Below are 21,066 nucleotides of genomic sequence, written 5' to 3' on the forward strand. Positions count from 1 at the left end.
TTTAGTTGTGTTTTGGTTTTATTTTGTGCGCACCAGTCGTCCGTGAGGGGCTGGTGCGCTGTTTTGTGTTTATTTTGAAATTAAATGTTATTTGATTGTCCGCCGGTTCCCTCCTCCTTCTTCCGGATGAATACAAAGGTTTATTCATTACAATTACTTATTAATTAATTTTTATTAATTAATTTATTTCTGCCATGCAAAAAATTGTAAGTCTACAAACATAACAGCACACATCTATCTCAGTATACCATATAATTTGAAGTGTCATTAAACGACACAGAAGATGTCTATTGAAGTCTAATATACCATTTATATAGATATAAAATATTTTTGTTTTATATATATATATATATATATATATATATTAGCTTTGTTCATATACTAAACCCAAGTGATTCTAGCCTCAGAAAGTACAGCTAAATATAAATTATATCAGCTAGAAATTGCTCTTTGTGAGTGCATTCTTTATTTAATACATTTTAAAAGACCTCGTGCCAGTCATAGATGCCTGGAAATGTCATGGAATCCGTTTCATCTAAAGAAAAGGAATCTTTATTTAATATTTTACATAGACTATTACTACACAAAAACATCACTCACTTTTGTCTTAACCAATGATTCGTACTACATCCGCTCTGGCTAAAAATAAAACGACTGCTTTAGTAGGACACTAAATCATTCCCACCTCCCAAGAATCCCTGAATAATTAAAAATCCATAAATGAAGTGCCAGTGTGATCGAGTTTGTTATACATTATAAAGAACATTCTCTTGTCTCACGGTTTACTCGTGTCCACGAAGAGAAATCCAGCCATGTGATGCGAAAACTGCAGACAGCATCCTGAATCAGGATCATAAATAATGTAGGAGCATCAGCAGTTCCCGGTGGGGGCTTATATTGCATTGCTCATAGTCTGGCTAATGATAGAGAGAGTGAGAGAGAGACAGATAGGAAAGCAGAGAGAGATTTGAGTGTGTCCTGGAGCAGTCGGAAAAACTTGCACTGAGAAGACCCTTCAGCCATCTCCTCTTCTGTGAGGTTTATGACACAGGACCATAGCAAAGTGAGTGGGACAATACGGATGTGGGAAGGACAGACTGACTATTTGTTCTGCTTTTTGTCTTTGAGGCTCATTCACTCTCTCTCTCTTTCTCTCTCTCTCTCTCTCTCTCTCTCTCTCTCTCTTTCTGTCTCTCCGTGGAGTAAAGGAAGGCGGTCCATACAGGAGGGAGAGGAAAACACAGGGGCTGATAAGTAGTGTCTACTTTGTCTCCATCTCTCTCTCCATTAGCTCTCTCTTTCAACATGGAGCCCAACAGCCCTAAGAAAATTCAGTTTGCCGTTCCCCTCTTCCAGAGCCAGCTGGATCCCCAGGCGGCTGAGCATGTAAGTAGAGAGAAGCTCTTTTATTGCTTTGTGCCTAATGGAGACTGGCCTGCATTGCTCTTAGTCTCCCTTGAGGCTGTCTTGAAGCATCAGATCTGTGCAGATTGCTGCTGGAATCAGTTATATGATATGATGTCTTACATAGTGGGAGTGTAGTGCTTGGAAAATATGCAATTTTTTAATGCACGCCACAGTAATGGCTCAAACAAACAGTGTTTTGCATGCACTTTAGTGCGAGGAGGGAATTAAACATTTGCTCTTTGCTTTCAAAATTCTGTATTACATGCCAAATTAGTTTTTGACAGGAGTTATTCATAAACTGCAAATTGGTGATAAAGAGTGACTGTGCATCGCAAAATAATGTTTTTGTTCACTGTAAAAACTGTCGTTTGTGCAGCAGAATGTATTCTTACTGTGTTCCAGCTATATAAGAGCTGTTCATTGATAGATCCGGATCATGCTGCATGCCCGGCAGTAAAAATGTTTGATGTTGGTGCTCTTGCTGACAATGTCATAACAGGAAAGTGTTCGACTGATTTGATGATGCCAGCTTGTCCAATCAGTGGCAGTCTCTCTTGTGCCGAGTAAGTTCTCCATCAGTAAAAGCAGTGTTCGCTCTTGTTTCTCGGAGCTTTGAACCTGCAGGTTCAGGGCTTTGTGATTTTATGTGCTGGCACAATCAGGCTAGTAGTTCAGACTTTTACAGACCCTGCAGCTGAAGGAGTGACTGTAATATACCACTGAGGAGAAATATTTCTAGTTTTTAGAGACAGACAATTATTAAGAGAAAATAATTGAAGCTCATAACAAAAGTCAACAACACATATACTGGATTCTGGTACTGACTGAATGTGTTCGCATCATGTATTCATTTTCAAGCGGATATAGAATAGAATAGTGAGTTGGATGGGGCTTGATAACAGCTATACAGTCGTGGCCAAAAGTTTTGAGAATTACATAAATATTGGAAATTGGAAAAGTTGCTTAAGTTTTTATAATAGCAATTTGCATATACCCCAGAATGTTTTGAAGGGTGATCAGATGAATTGCATAGTCCTTCTTTGCCATGAAAATTAACTTAATCCCAAAAAAACCTTTACACAGCATTTCATTGCTGTCATTAAAGGACCTGCTGAGATCATTTCAGTAATCGTCTTGTTAACTCAGGTGAGAATGTTGACGAGCACAAGGCTGGAGATCATTATGTCAGGCTGATTGGGTTAGAATGGCAGACTTGACATGTTAAAAGGAGGGTGATGCTTGAAATCATTGTTCTTCCATTGTTAACCATGGTGACCTGCAAAGAAACGCGTGCAGCCATCATTGCGTTGCATAAAAATGGCTTCACAGACAAGGATATTGTGGCAACTAAGATTGCACCTAAATCAACAATTTATAGGATCATCAAGAACTTCAAGGAAAGTTCAATTCTTGTAAAAAAGGCTTCAGGGCGTTCAAGAAAGTCCAGCAAGCGCCAGGATGGTCTCCTAAAGAGGATTCAGCTGCGGGATCGGAGTGCCACCAGTGCAGAGCTTGCTCAGGAATGGCAGCAGGCAGGTGTGAGCGCATCTGCACGCACAGTGAGGCCAAGACTTTTGGAAGATGGCCTGGTGTCAAGAAGGGCAGCAAAGAAGCCACTTTTCTCCAAAAAAAACATCAGGGACAGATTGATCGTCTGCAGACAGTATAGTGAATGGACTGCTGAGGACTGGGGCAAAGTCATATTCTCAGATGAAGCCCCTTTTCCAATTGTTTGGGGCATCTGGAAAAAAGGCTTGTCTGGAGAAGAAAAGGTGAGCGCTACCATCAGTCCTGTGTCATGCCAACAGTAAAGCATCCTGACACCATTCATGTGTGGGGTTGCTTCTCATCCAAGGGAGTGGGCTCACTCACAATTCTGCCCAAAAACACAGCCATGAATAAAGAATGGTACCAAAACACTCTCCAACAGCAACTTCTTCCAACAATCCAACAACAGTTTGGTGAAGAACAATGCATTTTCCAGCATGATGGAGCACCGTGCCATAAGGCAAAAGTGATAACTATGTGTCTCGGAGACCAGAATGTTGAAACTTTGGGTCCATGGCCTGGAAATTCCCCAGATCTTAATCCCATTGAAAACTTGTGGTCAATCCTGAAGAGGCGGGGGGACAAACAAAAACCCACTAATTCTGACAAACTCCAAGAAGTGATTATGAAAGAATGGGTTGCTATCAGTCAGGATTTGGCCCAGAAGTTGATTGAGAGCATGCCCAGTCGAATTGCAGAGGTCCTGAAAAAGAAGGGCAAACACTGCAAATACTGACTCTTTGCATAAATGTCATGTAATTGTCGATAAAAGCCTTTGAAACGTATGAAGTGCTTGTAATTATATTTCAGTACATCACAGAAACAACTGAAACAAAGATCTAAAAGCAGTTTAGCAGCAAACTTTTTGAAAACTAACATTTATGTAATTCTCAAAACTTTTGGCCACGACTGTACATGATCAACAAACGTTGATGTCAAAATGCACTACTGGCTCGATAGGTGACAGCTCCTAAATCTCTCTCACACTCTGGGTAATTCTAACAGGTTCATTGCTAATTTCTTATTAAATTGACTTTGAAGTTCAGGTATATTTCAAACCGCATGGAGGTGGACAACATGAGTGTAAGCCCATGCTGTTTCACATGTATTGAGACAGCATGTTGTCAGGCTAAAAGTGATCTAAACCCATCAGCCTTCTTCAGAGAATTGATTGTATTGACCCCAGTGAATCACCCAACAAATGCTGGAGTCTGGACACATGGGGTAAATCAGTCAACATGGATATTTTACGCCCATGTACCATCTGTTATTAAAAAGTACCATTGCAATATTACAACTACAATATAAATGTATATCATTGTATAACTTTAGAGTGGTTTTGGGGCATTTTCCTACTAGTCAGGCTTGGGGACCAGCTTAATCCAGCTAAAATCAGCTTAGGCTCTGTGTTTTTCCAGTAGGACACTGTATTAAATTAAATCAATAAACCACTCAAGGATGTGTATCATAGTGATTTTAACATAGTTAAAGGGGTCTTACTACATCCACAATACTTTTGTCAATGACAGTATAATTTTTATAGAATTTCTTTTATCTTCAGATTCGTAAACGCAGACCAACTCCAGCCACTTTGGTCATCTACAATGAGCCCAGTGCATCAGGTAAGAGCCTTAAACCATTAAACAAGTTGATGCTTCATTGTAGTCACTGAAAGGGCTAGTTCAGCCTATATGGACCACTGGATCATAGCCAACAAGGCTCTATTGAACTAGAGCTCTGCTGTGTATCTAAATTAAGATAAGAATCTGCAGTGAACGGTCTGTCCCTCATTAAGCAGTAAAGTTCTCAGTATTCTCTCATTGAAAATTTCTCTAACTCTATTCTTTTCCTTTGGTTAACTGGCATCAGCATCCCTAATGCATTAGTAATAGACCTTGTGACTGTTCTTTCCAAAAACAAACGAGATTTGGTCTAATTGTGCATCATTTGGAGGTGTTTTTCAAGGTTTGATTGTTGTAATATTTATAGCTTTGGCGTATTTCTTTTGAATTTCCGCTATTGTTTACGTAAAGCTGTTGGTTTCTGTGTTCTTATGAAAATAGGCCCTTTCCAATTCTCATGTAGAATCATTATATGATATTGCGGGAGGAAATGTGCTCTTCTGGTTAAAAGGACTACTTGATAGGTCTGACGAGGTCATTTCACATCGGAGCGTCTGTAATTTAGCCTTGGTTCGGAACAGCAAAACACGCTGTGAATGTGGCAATGGTCAACAGGCTGCTATCAGCACGAACAACCCACCTATGGTGTCAGCATATGCGAGCGGACAGGCTGTGTGGACCATCATCGCACTACAGCTCTGTCATCTATTTCAAGCGTTGTCTCTTCTGGGTGAACTCTCAGTTTAACCTCAATGTAGAATGATGCTGCTTATCTATGAGTGGAATTGAGGGTTATTTTGGAAATGGATGGGACGTATTTTGCTGAGATTCAATCATATGTGCTATCTGCAAATGACACTTTGAAAGGTTAATATAGAAGCCTTTCGCTTGAGCGAGGAGAAAAGGGCGGACAGCTTATTACTGGCTGAGGTCAGAGATATGCTAATACCAGACAGTCTGTCAGTGGTTGTGGGCGGGGCTTGTGCAATATGATGTCATATTGCTCAGAAAATCTAAACGGCTTGATTATTGAGACTGCTTAGGGTTTTGATGGATCAAAAAAAAAAAGTAGTGAATGGATTTTTATCATTGTATGTTGGTTGTGTCCACACTGCTAAAACACATACCAGGCAAACACCATGTAAAAGTGAATTTTGCTTCTGATATAACCATATATCTCACAATAGTGACTTTATATCATACAGTGTGAACTATATATTATCTTACAATATGAGTTTAAATCTCCACATGTGATCTTATATGTCCCAGTGTGACATTATATCTCACCATAACATTAAATCTCACAATAGTGACTTTATAACTTACAGTATTACTATATCTCACAAATGTAACTTTATATCTCACAATATAACTTTATATCTCACATTTGTGACTTTATACCTCACAAATGTGACTGTATCTCACAATATGACTATACTGTATAGCTTACATTATGACTATATGTATCTCAAATTGTGACTTTATATCTCACAAATAATGTGAATTTGAAAACCACAATTGCGACTTTTTATATCACAATTGCAAATCTCAAAGTGACATTTTTATCTTATTTTAAACTCACAATTACCTTTTTAAACATTTTAAAAGTAAGAAACTGTCTTTACATACTGTAGTTGTTCCTCAAGACTTGCATGGAACATTCATGTGGTCTTCACCTGAAGACTTTTGTTTTCAAACCTACATTATGCTGAGTAAATTCATATGTTTTCCATATGCAAGCAGAATCAATGGATCCATATGCAAGCAGAATCAAGTTTTCCACTTGAGGGAAATGCCAGCACAGTAGCATCATCAGTAAACATGGTAACCTTGACCCTAATCCCACTCAACAGCCCACACAATAAACAGTTTTTTGGCACTGTAGAGAAGTCATTCCAGAGTCTAAACTAACGCTGCCTTCAAGTCATGTCAGAATGATCACGATTAGAACATACATGAATGCCATCACAATGTTTTCGCTTTGGAAATTAAAGAATGAAGGTGGAAGCTAATTGGTATTATTTATAATTATGTTTTAATTGTAAATGTGGTCTGTATAATTGACTTTGTTCACATTTTGATGAGAAGTGCCAGGCAGCACTACTCATTTAGCCACATTTATGAGGCGCCAGGCTTGTGGGACAAAACTTCCCATAATTCTCTGTGGCAGCATGAAAATGATAAAATACACAGATAAAGCATCATTTCATCATTTCTACACCTAATGCGCATCCTTTGATCTTCAGTGTTGCATTAGCACTAAAAACGCTTCCTGTGTTTATCAAGTGAAAAGAGAAAAAGAAATATGAAATCACTCAATGCATCCAATTTATTCAGACCAAAAATCTATAACACATCACATCATAATTATGACTTCCAAGCTTGTAAGTTGGAACTTCCCAGAAACACTTGAAGGCAGTAGAATTTTACAAAAGCATTTAATGTCATATGCTCATATAATGTCATATGCTCATGACAGTGAATTTTTTTAATGTGCTGGCAACTTTGAGGTCAGACATCACTGATACTTGAGAACTGGGACAAAACAGGCAAAAGAACTGTAAAATCAAGTTTACTCTATGTATCAAGGAACTATTTTGAATGAATCTTTTCAATCTGTTTTTACATATTTGGGTGCTGCTTCTTCCATGATACACACGTATTCTCATGAGATCACGTTGGTATATCTGGCAGTATTTGCATAAAGAGAGACAAATCTGTTAAACAATATCAAACAGGTATATATTTTTCCACCTTATCCTTTTGCCATTACATAGTAATGTTTTTATGTATTATTATATTACAGAATCCCCCCCCCCTCCAATTGCTTTGCAGCCTGCAATGAAGACTTTTTGTTTTTGATTTATCCAGCTGTATTAACAGACATTGTACTAACAAGTAGGTGTTATATCTTTCACTTAGAAGGATGTTAGAAGTTGCACTGAGTAAATACAGCTGAATAAGTCCAAAACTGTTTTTAGGATACAAAGCAACAAAAAGTGATTGTTTCAAAGGGGGGTGAATCTTTTCTATATACCAACTGTATATAATCTAAAACATCCAGTGTAAAAGTGTCTTCACAAATTGTTCAATATCGGTGAATAAACATAGCAATGATCCACCTCATCTGAGTGTTCAGGACTAGTCTTGGCTGCAAGCTAATAGAGATCATATGTGCCCATACTCTTGTGTTTGACTTGGCAGAGATGACTGGTTTTCATGATGGAGCCAGCAATGCCATCTGCCCGTTCTGCTTGAGAAGAGGGCCTTGTTATGTGCTCACAAGCTTCCCTTGACTAAGAGCATTTATTGTCTCCCAACGGTTGCCAGGTCTTACTCATCAGAGATGACATGCTCTCCAGCAAAGCCATTCAAACCAGACAAATGACTGGGAAGTGCTGTTAATTTCAGAGCTGTTTGTTTTTCCTGATTGATGCAGATGATGGCTGTGTGGTTGTTGTAATGTTGCGGTTGTGCTAGGAGAACGTCTGCTTATTTTCCCCTGCTGATTTTGGATGTAGATCGCAGGGGCATTGAGGAGGTGGGACGCACAGAGCTGCATTCACAAAACAAGCACCTCTTTGTTTGGCTGGCATTTCCTCCTCTGATCCAAAACACTTGGGATCGGTCCCTTATAAAGAAAGTTTATGAAGCTTTATGAACCTGTGTCACACGATTGCTTCTTGTCATAAACTGGGAACCGTGTAAACGTGAGCAGAAGAGGATGTTGAAAAGTGGCTTGGTTTTTATTGCTATTAGTGTTGTAATTTGGTCCAATTTTTATGGAGCAGAACCTGTGGCTTTGACAGGGACATTTTGTGCAATACATTTTTTGTAATAAGAACCTCTTGTGTGGAGCCAGTGGGCCGATAAATGACTTTCTGGCTACTGTGGTTCACTGTGTGCCTCTGATTTTACTTAAAGTCAAAGGTCTAAAATCATAATCAAGCATTTGCATTGACTCCATTTAAATGCTTAAGTGGCTATTAGGTGAGGGAATAAAGATGCTCAGTGGCTTTAAAAGAAATCAGGGGCTTTTAAGGTCTTCTTTTCTTTTTAAACATGTGTAACATCAGTCCAGTAGTGGTGTATACAGTCCTCGCAGTACATAATAGTTTCCATTGTTTGAATGTTCAAAACAAAACACAGACTGCATACTTGTGTGAAATGTCTGTCTGCGACAAAATTATAATAAATAATTTGATGATTCTGTTTTATTTAAGCTACAGCAATAACAACCTTCCCATTTATACTATATTGCAAATATTCCAGGTCCTCACTGCAAAAAAAATAAAAAATAAAAAGTTTATAAGAACATTCCAGTATTTTATAAAATAATTTGGAGCCCATAGCTGCAAAGACTTCATGAAGGGATTACAGATTCAAACTCAAGGTGCTCCATATGCTTTGAGAGCATGCATGAAACTGATGCTGACTGAAAGATGCTCTGAAAGAAACATGATGACCCTGGAAGATAAGTTGGTCTTTCAAGTCCTGAAATAAACAAACAGCTACATTTCATAACATCTGAAATAATGTATAAACCCCTCTTAGTGCAGTTGCAGAAAGAAAAAAAGGTGCCTAAATGCAGTCTTGCATTATGAAAAAGAAACTTGGGAGTGGAATGTAAAATCTAATTCTGTTAGTCGCCTAACACATTCCATTTTTGGATAAAATAAGATATAATTGATCTAAATTTGGCTTTGCTCTTAGAATTCTTTAACAGAATTTGTGGAGATAGAAACTCAGAAGAAATGAAGAACACAGTTGTTTCTATGATCACATAACCTTGATCTTACAGATTAGTTAAATGTGACTTTTCAATTGTTAAAAAACTTGCTGTGCTTTCCAAACTGAATCAATAAATTAGTTATACTGCAGCTATGAAAAAAAGGTTTGCTAACATTCCTATTAAATTATGAAAATGTTATTTCTGAATGTTCTCTGAACAAATCATCCAGTTTAAAAAAAATAAAAATAAATCAAATTTCTAGGTTATGTGAACATTAATGGAACAGTCAGTTGAATCATTTTGCAAACATTATGTTAATACTTTTAAATGTTCTTAAACATCTAAAACAAGTAAAACTTAAAAATGTTACACAGATGTTAAACTAAAATGCTTTAGAAAAAAATGTTTTTGTTCATACTTTAGATTTGTGTCATTCTAGTATGTTGATTTAGTGCACAAGAAAAAAAGAATTAGCAATTCTGAAAACAGTGCTTTATTTGTTGAATAGATTTAATTTATTTGAAATAGAAATATTTTGTAATAGTATAAATGTCTTAACAGTCACTACTGATCAATTTAATGCTATATATAGCAAGAATGCATATATATATATATATATAAAATCTTTGTAGATACATTTTCTAAACTTATAAAGCACTGAAATGGTACTAGCAGTAAGTCCCTCTGTTCTTTTTTTCCCCTTCAGGAGATGACAAGCAGACTACAAGCAATCAAACAGAAGTGAGTATCTAAAGCAATAACAGAGATGAGAGATTAACCCTAGCACTTAAAATGAGCATTAGATTTACTCTCCCTCACTTCTGTCTCCAACATCATGGTATTAGACATCACACAGTGTTCTTTTCAGTCATCTTAGTGGACATGGCGGTATGTAAGCTAAGCCTCTGGCTGCTTCTCTGCAGAGGTCTCTATGCTAAGATGCTCAACGGAGGCCTTTGCTATGAGATGGATGGAGCTCTGATGCAGTTGTCATTGATTACCTGCTGGAGCAAAGCTCCTGAAATAGAGTCTGCGTGAAATCAGATCCCCTCTCTCACGTTGTGCTTTTCCACTGTCCACGCCAGGCCCAGAGTGCCCAGCTGTCTCCAGCCCAGAGGAAACAGAGCGTCTACACACCACCTACCATGAGAGGTATGAAGCCCACATCCACCCATATACACCCTGTGCATATTATGTGATGTTTCAGGCTATTACGTAACCATAGCATCTGAGTCATTCCTGTTATGCAGTACCTTTTGAGTTCGGTAACATTTGAAACAACAAATATACGTGTGTCATAATTTAGTATTTCTATAAAGGGACCAGACTTTCAGGAAAAAAAAGCTCAGAAACTTAAATTTTAATAATTACAACTTGATTATTTATACAATGAAAAGAATTTAACAAGATGATGGAAATTAAGCTAAATTAAGTTAACAAACATTATATATTTTTCTATACCTTTGACAATATTTTCTGTAACTGAACAGTATCAGCCAAAAGGGATTGTTTTAGAGTCAAACAAACCAATTAATAGTTATATTTATACAGTTTTTATAAGTAAATATATTTATAATATATTACTATTTTATACAGTTAACACTTATAATGTGTACATCTGTACATACTGTTAGTCTTCTGCTACAATTACTCGTCTTACTCCATAAACAATGAATAGTATGTTATTTTATTACTATTTTAATTCTTAATCTTACTTATTTTTGCACTTATTGCTCACTTGGCAAATAAAGATGATCTGATTCTGATTATTGATGCAAATCCCTTGTTAATACCAGTGTTATTTTAGTATCAATTATATAGTATTGTACTTAATTTTTTGTTTATATTACAATATACACCACTATACCAATCAAAAGCTTGATGTAAATAATATAAATGTAACAAATAAATGTAACTGTAACAAATGTAACAAACAATGCCGTTCTTTCAATTTGCCCCCCCACCCACCCCAAAGCCTGAAAAAAAATTCTCAGCTCTTTTCAACATTAATAATAATAATAACAATAAATGTTTTTTTTTGTTTTTTTTTTTGTAGAAAATCAGATTGTTAAAAGGATTTCTGAAGGATTGTGTGACTGGAGTAATGATGCAAAAAATTCAGCTTTGAAAGTCAGCTTTGATTGTTCCTGATAAATTGTTTAACTACACTCACAAGTGAATATTAAATTATGTTGTGGGATAATTAAATATATTCTAAATAAACTACAAACATAAAAATATAAAAAATAGATTTATTTTGTTCTCACATTCTCTCTTGTAACCCCTCCCTCTCAGTGACACAGCTGACTGAAAAGCTCATTATGCAGCTCATTATGCAGGCCTTTGTCTTCTCAGATGTAAATCACAATGATATTCATGATAGCATATGACTTTTACCAACAAAAAGTGTCTTAGAAAATTTAAATCAATATATTGTTTTCTGTTAATGAGTAAACAAGATGATTTTCACATTATTTAGAAAGAAAAATTCTAGGCTACAAGCTCCAGTTTTCAAAAGTCACAGGAACCAATGTTCTGTACTGTATGTGTTTTATTGCCTTATTCAAGTGATTTAACATTTTTAGTTTGACTAACCACGCATAACATTTTTTTTCTCAAAAACACAATAATGTACATACATGCTGCTCACATATTATTATAGCCCAGTTTGTGCTGATTACAGTGAGATTAGACTTTAGCCATTTAGGTGTTTATAAGAAATTGAAAAAAGCACAAATGTCAGGGCATGACAAAACTTCTCCAGGCAACAAAAATACCCTTAGACCTCAGAGGGTTAAATAGATTTTTTTTTTGTTTTTTTTTTTGTTTTTTTAGTTTTAGTAGTTATTTTTCATTTTTATTAGTTTTTGTGAAAACAATAATCCCAAGAAAATATGTTTTGTTTTACATTTTTTTTAGATTGCTAAACGACAGTGAGCACAACTGGAGCTACATGTGCAAAACTCTAACTACAGTCTGCTCTAGCAACAGTCACCTGAGCTCAACATTTCACATCACCTGCAAAACTCATTCCAAGCAACACAACTCTTAACACATGGCTCAAAACAGGCTCAGTGCAACCAAACATTACACACAACCCTCACTGAGATAACACACACACTGTCACCCAGAACACACTGAGAGGAAAAACACTAGCATCAAACACCAATACAGAAAATACTAACTTTGCATCTTTACAGTTTGAACAATTTCAGTGACTTCATACAAAGTAATATTTTCTTCAAAGAAAAGAGTGACATTCTTTCACATGATTTATTTACATTTTTAGAACATAACAATTCTTTAAGGTAAATGAAAATTAGCAGTTTGCTTCAATAGTCTGTAGTAATTTACGGAATTACAGTAATGAGAAAAAAAAGTACATACTGTAATTCGAACAAATAATTAAGGGGCTAATCCTGAAATTGCAATCAGCAGTGTTTGAAATCTATTCTGTTTTGAATGTGTGGTTCACAGTTTTGACAGCAGTGTGTTAGCATTTGAACAAAGTGCTGTAAATCCAGTGATGTGCAGGTTGTGGTTAAAGTCATGGGATAAGTGTGTAGAGTTTTGAAAACTGTTCAAGCAATGAAAAACGAACTAGAGTTTGGTCCACATGAACTGCTGCTGTGCAGACTGTAGTTAGAGTTTTGCACATGTGACTCCAGTTGTGCTCACTGTCGTTTAGCAATCGAAAAAAAAAAAACTGCAATAAAATAAATATATAATGGAAATAGTTCAAATCAGATTTCAAGGGACTTGAAATTATGAAATTAATTTGTAGTGACATTATGTAAAATTATTTTTTTTTTTAAATGACTGTGTGATAACTAATAACTTGTGATTACTAAGGTCTAATATCTTTAATATATCTAATATCTAAGAAAAATAATAGATTAAGGCAACGAAAATGTACTGCATTGTAGAAATGATCTGTCTATGCCATCTGTGTGTACAGTATGGTCCACGGTACACTTACTTACCCATGCCATCTTCTCCATTAACATTTACACGGCACATATTTCACTGATGGAGGCGGCGTTTTGCATCCAATGACCCACACAAGCAGCCCACACGACAGACTACTCACACTGCACGTGCTTATGGATCAGTCGCTAATAATAACACAGTTCCTCCGCTCGTAACCACCTACAGCGAGGTCCAAAGTCTGAGTCCACTTGTGAACACACGTCTGTTTTTCCCAGCATGATTTGAGAATCATCCAAAGAGCATCTTGAGCTTCACTGAAAGAAACATTCGGTAATAACTTTGATTAGTAGACTAGAAAGAATGCAGAATTTTAAATATTTCTTCTTTAGAATGTTTCATTGTTTTAAATATTTAAGAATACCAAACACTTGTATATTTATGGGTTTAAATTAAATTCTGAATACCAGATGTTCAATGTGGTCTCAGACTTTAAACCCACTGTACATGATATAATAAACTGCATGTGTCCATTCATAGTGCTTCATTAAAAAGCATTGTTCTTTATTATTTGTCCATTTTAAGAAGTGACTTAATTCAAAGTAAAGACTTAAGTCTTTAGAATTTGTGATTCTTTAATTTTCCTGTCAAATAGTTAGAACTTTATTTAGTGTTCACACCTGATTTACAGCTGCAGTTATTTTATGTATGGTTTATTTGTGTTTATGCAGTTTATACACTGTTTGTTATTGTTATTAACATGAATGTGATTTTAAACAAAAATGGAGATCAGTTGAAAGTTGTATTTTCAAACTTTGTAGTATTGCTAATGCAACTCACTGTGCGCTCTCTAGACATTTACATTTAGAAAACCTACTGATGTATTGTGTTCTCTTCAGGTTATTCCTTACATTTACTTTTCTTGGTAATAAAAAGGTCTTTAAAAAGTCTTAAATTTACCTTCATAAAACCTGCAGAAACCCTACCACTCCAGTGGTCACATGTGAAAATGTGAAAAATCTTCATTTTTATGAGGAGTAGTTTGTTGATTGTAATAACTGGTCATTTTTGCCAATTACAAGGGCAGCCGAGAGCAGGAAATTATCCAAATTGGATTCAAACTCTGGTTGCCTGCGCATAAGCGCGACTATGCATGCAACATGCCAGAACATGCACTGCCCGCCGGGCCACATTTGCGACAAAGTCAAGGTATTAAGACAATGAGATGAGGGAGAGTGGTGGAGAGCTGCCTCGCTGACTCATAGACAAGGCCATTTCCTGGCATGGATGTGCTAAATTCACATTAGCTTGAGTTATTGATTGGAGTGGGGGGAGGAGAGAGAGATACATCATTCTAGATAGATGGCCTCAAATGGACAGCCTGGCAGAGCAGTTTTGAATGAACACTCAGCATTCTTTTAGCAGAAACAGCTAAAGCAATCTGATTTGCAGTGATGCCAAGTACTGTACTGGTGTGGGCTAGTCCTGGTTCAGTGGTGTCAGAACCTCATTTGTGTAAGTAGGGGTATCTTGTCTGTGCAAAGATTTTTTTAAATGTTTTAAGAAGATTGCTTTGGATAGTGACAAAGTGGTGAGCTGAACTCATTCCAGGGTACAACTGCGGAGTGTATGTAGCAGTTTAGTGAGTGCCTTTTTTTTAGTGGTCTTGATTGTGGGAGTGTTTTCCCCATTCATTTTCTCTACTAGGATTCCAGAATACTCTTCAGTTAAGAGTTCAAAGCCATGAATTAAACCAACCAGCTCTGAGATCAGACATTTGAAAAAAAAAAAAATCACGTCTTTCTAGATGAGTATATTGTGTAAATTAGTACTGTAAGTATTAGGCATCATCATCAGAAAGTTACATTTGGAGGTCTGCAGATGAAACTTTTTCGAAAGCTCTTAAGATGCTTTCAGACCTGTTTCATGAGAGAGCTATCAGCTTACAGTGCATTAGCTCTCTACTTTGATACATCACCAAGAAATATTGTGCTGTTGATCAAAACTGATGTCAGCCCAACTAGGGCTGGGCGATATATTGAGAATTCATGGTTTTATGTTTCATAATTGTGTTGATTTACTGGGGATATAAAATGAATTATTATTGTTGTTGTTTTTTTTGTTTTTTTGGCCATTTAGGTTACCTAAAGAGCTTATCAATAGACTCATTTAACAATCTGTCCTTTTCTTGTTTTATATTATCATAAAATATTATATAATTTAGTAAATTTCTATGTTGGTAAATGTTGTTGTTTTATTATTCCTATATTGCCCAGACCTAAGCCCAAGATTTTAAACTTTTACATAAATACTTCCAAAGCCTAAATACTGGTTCTTTTGTTTTTCTTTGTTTTGAGATACATAACATGCATACATCTCGCAAGTCATTCATTTTCCATTTCATAGTCGACCGTTGTGTTTACTTCGATTGATGTCATACATTTGGGAGGGGGTCAGAGGTCTCACACTGTTCTGCACACTGCACGCCTGTGCTGATAGCCTGTGTCCACTGTGTGGCGCTGTGCTGTGTGTCCTGTGTTGAGTGCAGAGCTGCAGCTGGTGGTGGAGCAGCACTTTCAGAGGCAGGAGCAGCAGGAGCCGGGGCTCTCTGACAGCCCAGACACGCCCAGTCCAATCACAGCGCAGCATTTTGCCAACGAAGCTCAATGGGCCAATCACAACAGCTCAGAGCCCAATGGCAATGAGTCTTATGTCAGTACTGAGGGGCAGCCAGGCAGCAGTGGGGCCGGGGGTAAGTCCAGAACAAAAACTGGGAAGCGGAAGTAATACTGTTGCTTTGTATACTGGTAGCTAGGAAAGTACATGTAACAATCCATTACTTGATACAATAAACATATAAAATAAATCTGTGCAGAGAATTATGGAGGACCAATGTACTCTAAATTAAATAATGGAATCAATTAAATAAATCGTTAATTTATTTCAATTTATTACTCAGTGAAATCCTTAACAAAACAACTGCATTTAAATAATACTTCTGAAAATATTTTATTATGAAAAATCACTCTGGGTCCATAAATTCTTGATTCAACAATAAGTATTTGGAAATTAAGTGTGTTATTATGTGTTACTTTAGTACATTGAGAAGCTATTGCTTATATTAATATTTTCAATTGATTTTTATTTTTTTAGTTAAAGTTATAGCAGTTTTAAGTTATTTTAATACAGTAAATTAAAATGGAAAATTGTCTTGGCAAAGCTGAATTTATTTATCTATTTAAATAAATAAATAAATAAAATGCATTGGTTTTTATGCAGTGGTTTTATGTAAGTGGATATCATAATTTTTTATTTTTTAAATCTATCTGTCTGGCTGTCTATTTATCTATTTATTATTCTATCTATTAGTTTGCACTGCAAAATGTGTACATATAATACATTTAATTAATTGTTTTTTATAATACAAAATAGTTCAGTACATGTAACATATCTGTTTAATTTATTGATTTAATTATCTCAATTTGAGTGCTTTTATCTTGGTGCACGATTATGTAAATAAAATCTGATTGCTTGGATGGAAGATCTGCTGCATTTCACTGATAAGACTTTTTTTGTCTCCGTCTCTCCTCTCCTCTACTTTTTTTTTTATATTATTTTAAATATTATTACTACCATTGTTTTGTATATTCATATACAGGAGACAAAGCAGACACCTCAGGAAGTGAGCAGAAAAACTTGAGCAGTCCTTCATCTGTATCTCGATAGCTGTAATAATGTACCTGGCACACCGTAGACCCTTCCTAAACATTTACTGTCCCCTCCACTCTTTGGACTCAGAAGACATGCTTTCTCTAAATACATATATTGTACTTTCTCACATATTTCTAAGTTCACTTCCAGTGATGCCTTCCTTTAATCAGTTTTATTTGTGTGAAATGTAATGCTTGTACTTCACTGTACTGAAGTGATCTGTCCTGTTTGTTTTTCTATTTGATAAAATGACATTTGAAATATTTCCAATATGTATATCTGTGGCATCAGAAATGTGGGCAGCATATTTTTGGCACTTTCAGATCGGTTGTAATAATTTCCTTTTGGGTATGGATTTACTTGTAAAGTAGAGACAATGAAATAAACTTTTTTGGAGCTCAAAAAAAAAAAAGAAATGATGTAAATAATTTTGAGTAAGTGCTGTTTATCTAATGTTTCTGTCATTATGATTTTAATTTCCCAATTTCAAAATGTCTCATTCATCTTAGATAAGTAAACGAAGACCTAATAGAGCACTGCATTGATGACGTATATTTGTAGGCAATTTTTATTTTATTTATTTTTTTAGCATTACACTTGTTCCCTTAACAAAAACCCATTAGGATTTTTCCACTGGCTTTTGGATTTTTGCATCTCTGTGTCCAACAAAAGTTTATAATTCTTACATGATTTGTCCATCATGGTAATCTTCACAAATTAACAACCTTTTTGAAGCCTAAATACAATCGCCAGAAGTAAAAAGCTAAACGTAGACTATAAACTAGCTACACCATGTCTACATGATTTTTTTTCCCCCCAAGCTATTTAAATTATGACGAATTTTCACTTTTAAACAATTATTCTTAACACATAGGTAAATAATGTCATTGTGTCCACTGAGTATATTGTGTAAATGATTACTGTCAGTCAAATAAGTCCCTGAAAGTTAGAGTTAGAATATTTTGCAAAAGTGCAAATAGAAAAACAGCTTGATTGTAAAAGTGACTTGTGATCTGATAAATTTACCTGTTCGCTTGGATGACGTTTAATACTACAAATTCAGTTTAGCCCATTATTGGCAACCGGCTTTTTAAGTCAAGTAAAACCTTTAAAAAGTCATGAGAAGTTATTACTGTTGTATTTTATGTTGTAGAATAAAAAAACAAACAAACAAAAAGTTTTATTTTAACCAATTAACATCAGGACAATGGAAAAGTCTAAAGAGTACTAAAATGCAAACTTATTTCCAGGTTTTGTCTACAGAAATATGTCATCTCTGCAGCACACTGTGTGTTATTTCTGCTATAAGACATATAATGAGGATTAAAGGTGAACTATGTCACTTCTGTGCAGTCTAGCAGCACCACACCAGATTCTTTTCTCTGTGAAAAGAGAAGAAAAATAATTGAGAAAAATCACCTCATTTAGCATGGCGACTGTAAGAATTAAAGTCCTGCTTTTCTGTTCAGCTTTTTGATAAAGGCATTGCTTCTAAATGTGATACCTGTTCTCAGATTTTATTGCGGATTTGAAAATATGTTGTAACAACAGAACAATTGTGGGCATAGGGAACTGTTGGTCTTTCCCTAATGAAGTAGAAATGAGAAGTAACTTTGTTTATTTTTTTAATGCGCAAGTCCATTACAAAGCTGGTCAACAAGCTTTTACATCCTGAATAATATATAAAAAATATTAATAATGTTCCTGGGTCGTGGGTTTAATTCACATACACACATACTCCTAAAAAAATGTATAGCCTAAAAGCACTGTAAGTCACTGTGGATAAAAGTGTCTGCTAAATGCATAAATGTAATGCTGCAGTTGTGTTTGCTCATAAATAACATGCTTCACCTTTAAGAAAGAGCTTATCATACCTATTGTCTATATTCTTCTGTGTTGAGATGATCGCTATCAACCTTTGAACTAACTTAGCCTAGTCAACTGGATCTAGATGGGTAAGTCAGATCCCACTGGGACAGGTGCATGCTGGGACTCACGCTGTGTTCGTCCTGCAGGTAGAGAGCAAAGTGATAACCAGCAGGATGAACGAGAAATTCATCATCCTTCAAGACTCTCTCAAAAACACCTGGACACACTGTCTGAGGAACCTGGAGACCTGTCACCACGACGCAAAGACACACCATACCAGCACCAGCCACCCTTCGTCCCTGGTAGGACCAGATCATTAGCACATAATACTGGGGAAACATGACATGTACTGTAGGACAAGCTTCACTACGATTTGCATATTATATTAATTTGTTGTTTGTTGGTCCATTGGTTCATGTCAGTATTTTGTTCTATTAACTGTCACTCACGTGAATATGAAAGTTTGTGAACTTTGACCTGAGAATTTAGCAAAAAGAAGCTTGACCAAAAGAGAATACAATACCACGTTCACAAAGCTGCAGAATACAGTACTGTTCAATGGAATGGGATTTTTTTTATAGGAAGTCTCTTTTAATCCACAATTAAAAATACAGAAAAAACAGTAATAATGTGAAATATTATTACAGCTTAAAATAACTGTTTTCTGTTTTTAATACATTTTATGTGTGCTGTTGGACACACAAACAGAGCGCATATAAGGCTGGGCAAGGCCTTCCCCTGGCCAAAGTTTGGAAATGAATTTTTGTGACAAAAATGTCCCTGCACAATTAAACTTTATCCATTATGGCTGTCACAAATAAAACAAAATGAAAAGTGTTGACTGATGCATTAAATTTAGTTCTGCTAATGTTGTAGAATTTTTATTTTTACGCGTTTTTACAATGTTTCGCATTATAACGTACTCGGTTACTAATGTATCCTCGGTTCTCTCTAGAAGAGGGAACGAGTACAGCATCTTAGCTAAGACGCTACGGGAAAAGTCTCTTCTCACGAAATACTGAAGCAAAAAATGATCCTTAATTTTGAATTTTTGTAAAGCGCATTTGCAGCAGTACACAGCCATAGGCGAGACGGCTCGCTCGCTTCGCGCCCTTCATGCCACTCCCCGCCGAAACGGGTGTGGCCCAACCCTATAAAAGGAGCTCGAAAAGGCTGACTCACCTGATTTATTTCATCGCCCTCTTCTAGAGAGAACCGAGGTTACATTAGTAACCGAGTACGTTCTCTTACGAGAGTTCTCTCGTACTGCGTCTTAGCTAAGACGCTACGGGAACCCCATCTCACAGAGAGTCCAGGACAGGAGAGGGGGGAGGGCCCTCCGACCCATATCTAGCAGCACCCGTAGATGCGGCAATATAACATCACACAGTCGAGGCAAGGCCTGACCAATGTGGCAATGCGGGTCTTACGCAATACTGCCCATATAACAGTCGGCAGCGCATAATGCTCACAAACTCAGAATTCCCATCAGGGCCCTGATTCGGCTATACCGACAGCAGCCTTGCTTGCAAGGCGGGAACCTCCAGGTTATAGAACCTGATAAATGTAGATGGCGAGGCCCAACCTGCCGCCATACATATATCCTGCAGGGAGATCCCAGTAGACCACGCCCACGATGAGGCGACGCCCCTTGTGGAGTGTGCTCTGACGCCCAGTGGGCACTGAAGGCCCCTGGAAGCGTAAGCTAACGTTATGGCGTCAACTATCCATCTGGATAGAGTCTGTCTCGAAACAGCCATTCCCTTGGAACGTCCACTGAACGAGACAAACAGCTGCTCAGTCTGCCGAAAGACAGCGGAGCGAGACACATAAGCTCTTAAAACCCTAACAGGGCAAAGAAGACTCGAGTCTCCATCCTCTCCTGACACCGATAGGGCAGACAGGGCAATAACCTGAGCCCGAAACGGTGTGTTGAGGGACTTTGGCACATAACCGTGCCTAGGTTTGAGTATGACCCTTGAGTCATTTCGACTGGCTCACCGAGAGCGCGTGCAGGTCACCCACACGCTTCACTGAAGCGAGAGCCAACCAGAATACCGTCTTGAACAACAGATGCTGGAGGCTAATCGATTGGATAGGCTCAAAAGGGGGACCCTTCATGGCCTCCAAAACCGCCGCGAGGTCCCATATAGGGACTGACGGAAGTCTGGGAGGATTCAGCCTCCTAGCTCCTCTAAGGAAGCGGATGACCAAACCGTTCCTTCCTATTGACTGACCGAGCGCTGTTTC

General features: G+C 36.9%; 1 protein-coding gene across 1 annotated transcript; it reads left to right on the forward strand.

Annotated features, from left to right (window-relative positions):
* The first annotated feature begins 1,177 nt into the window (after positions 1 to 1,177).
* Positions 1,178 to 17,540, forward strand: ppp1r1c (protein phosphatase 1, regulatory (inhibitor) subunit 1C). Its single transcript, XM_059562463.1, has 6 exons — positions 1,178 to 1,386; positions 4,517 to 4,577; positions 10,016 to 10,050; positions 10,395 to 10,461; positions 15,785 to 15,988; positions 16,895 to 17,540. Exons 1-6 carry the CDS (start codon positions 1,306 to 1,308, stop codon positions 16,960 to 16,962), a joined length of 516 nt encoding a protein of 171 aa, XP_059418446.1. The 5' UTR covers positions 1,178 to 1,305; the 3' UTR covers positions 16,963 to 17,540.
* Positions 17,541 to 21,066: the final 3,526 nt, after the last annotated feature.

Source organism: Carassius carassius, chromosome 11, assembly GCF_963082965.1.
Source record: "Carassius carassius chromosome 11, fCarCar2.1, whole genome shotgun sequence".
NCBI lineage: Eukaryota > Metazoa > Chordata > Actinopteri > Cypriniformes > Cyprinidae > Carassius > Carassius carassius.

Coding starts and splice junctions, on each gene's coding strand:
- ppp1r1c (XM_059562463.1), top strand. CDS start 1,306: ATGGAGCCCAACAGCCCTAAGAAAATTCAGTTTGCCGTTCCCCTCTTC. Junction 4,578..10,015: donor CAATGAGCCCAGTGCATCAG/GTAAGAGCCTTA, acceptor TTTCCCCTTCAG/GAGATGACAAGCAGACTACA. Junction 10,462..15,784: donor CACACCACCTACCATGAGAG/GTATGAAGCCCA, acceptor TGTTGAGTGCAG/AGCTGCAGCTGGTGGTGGAG.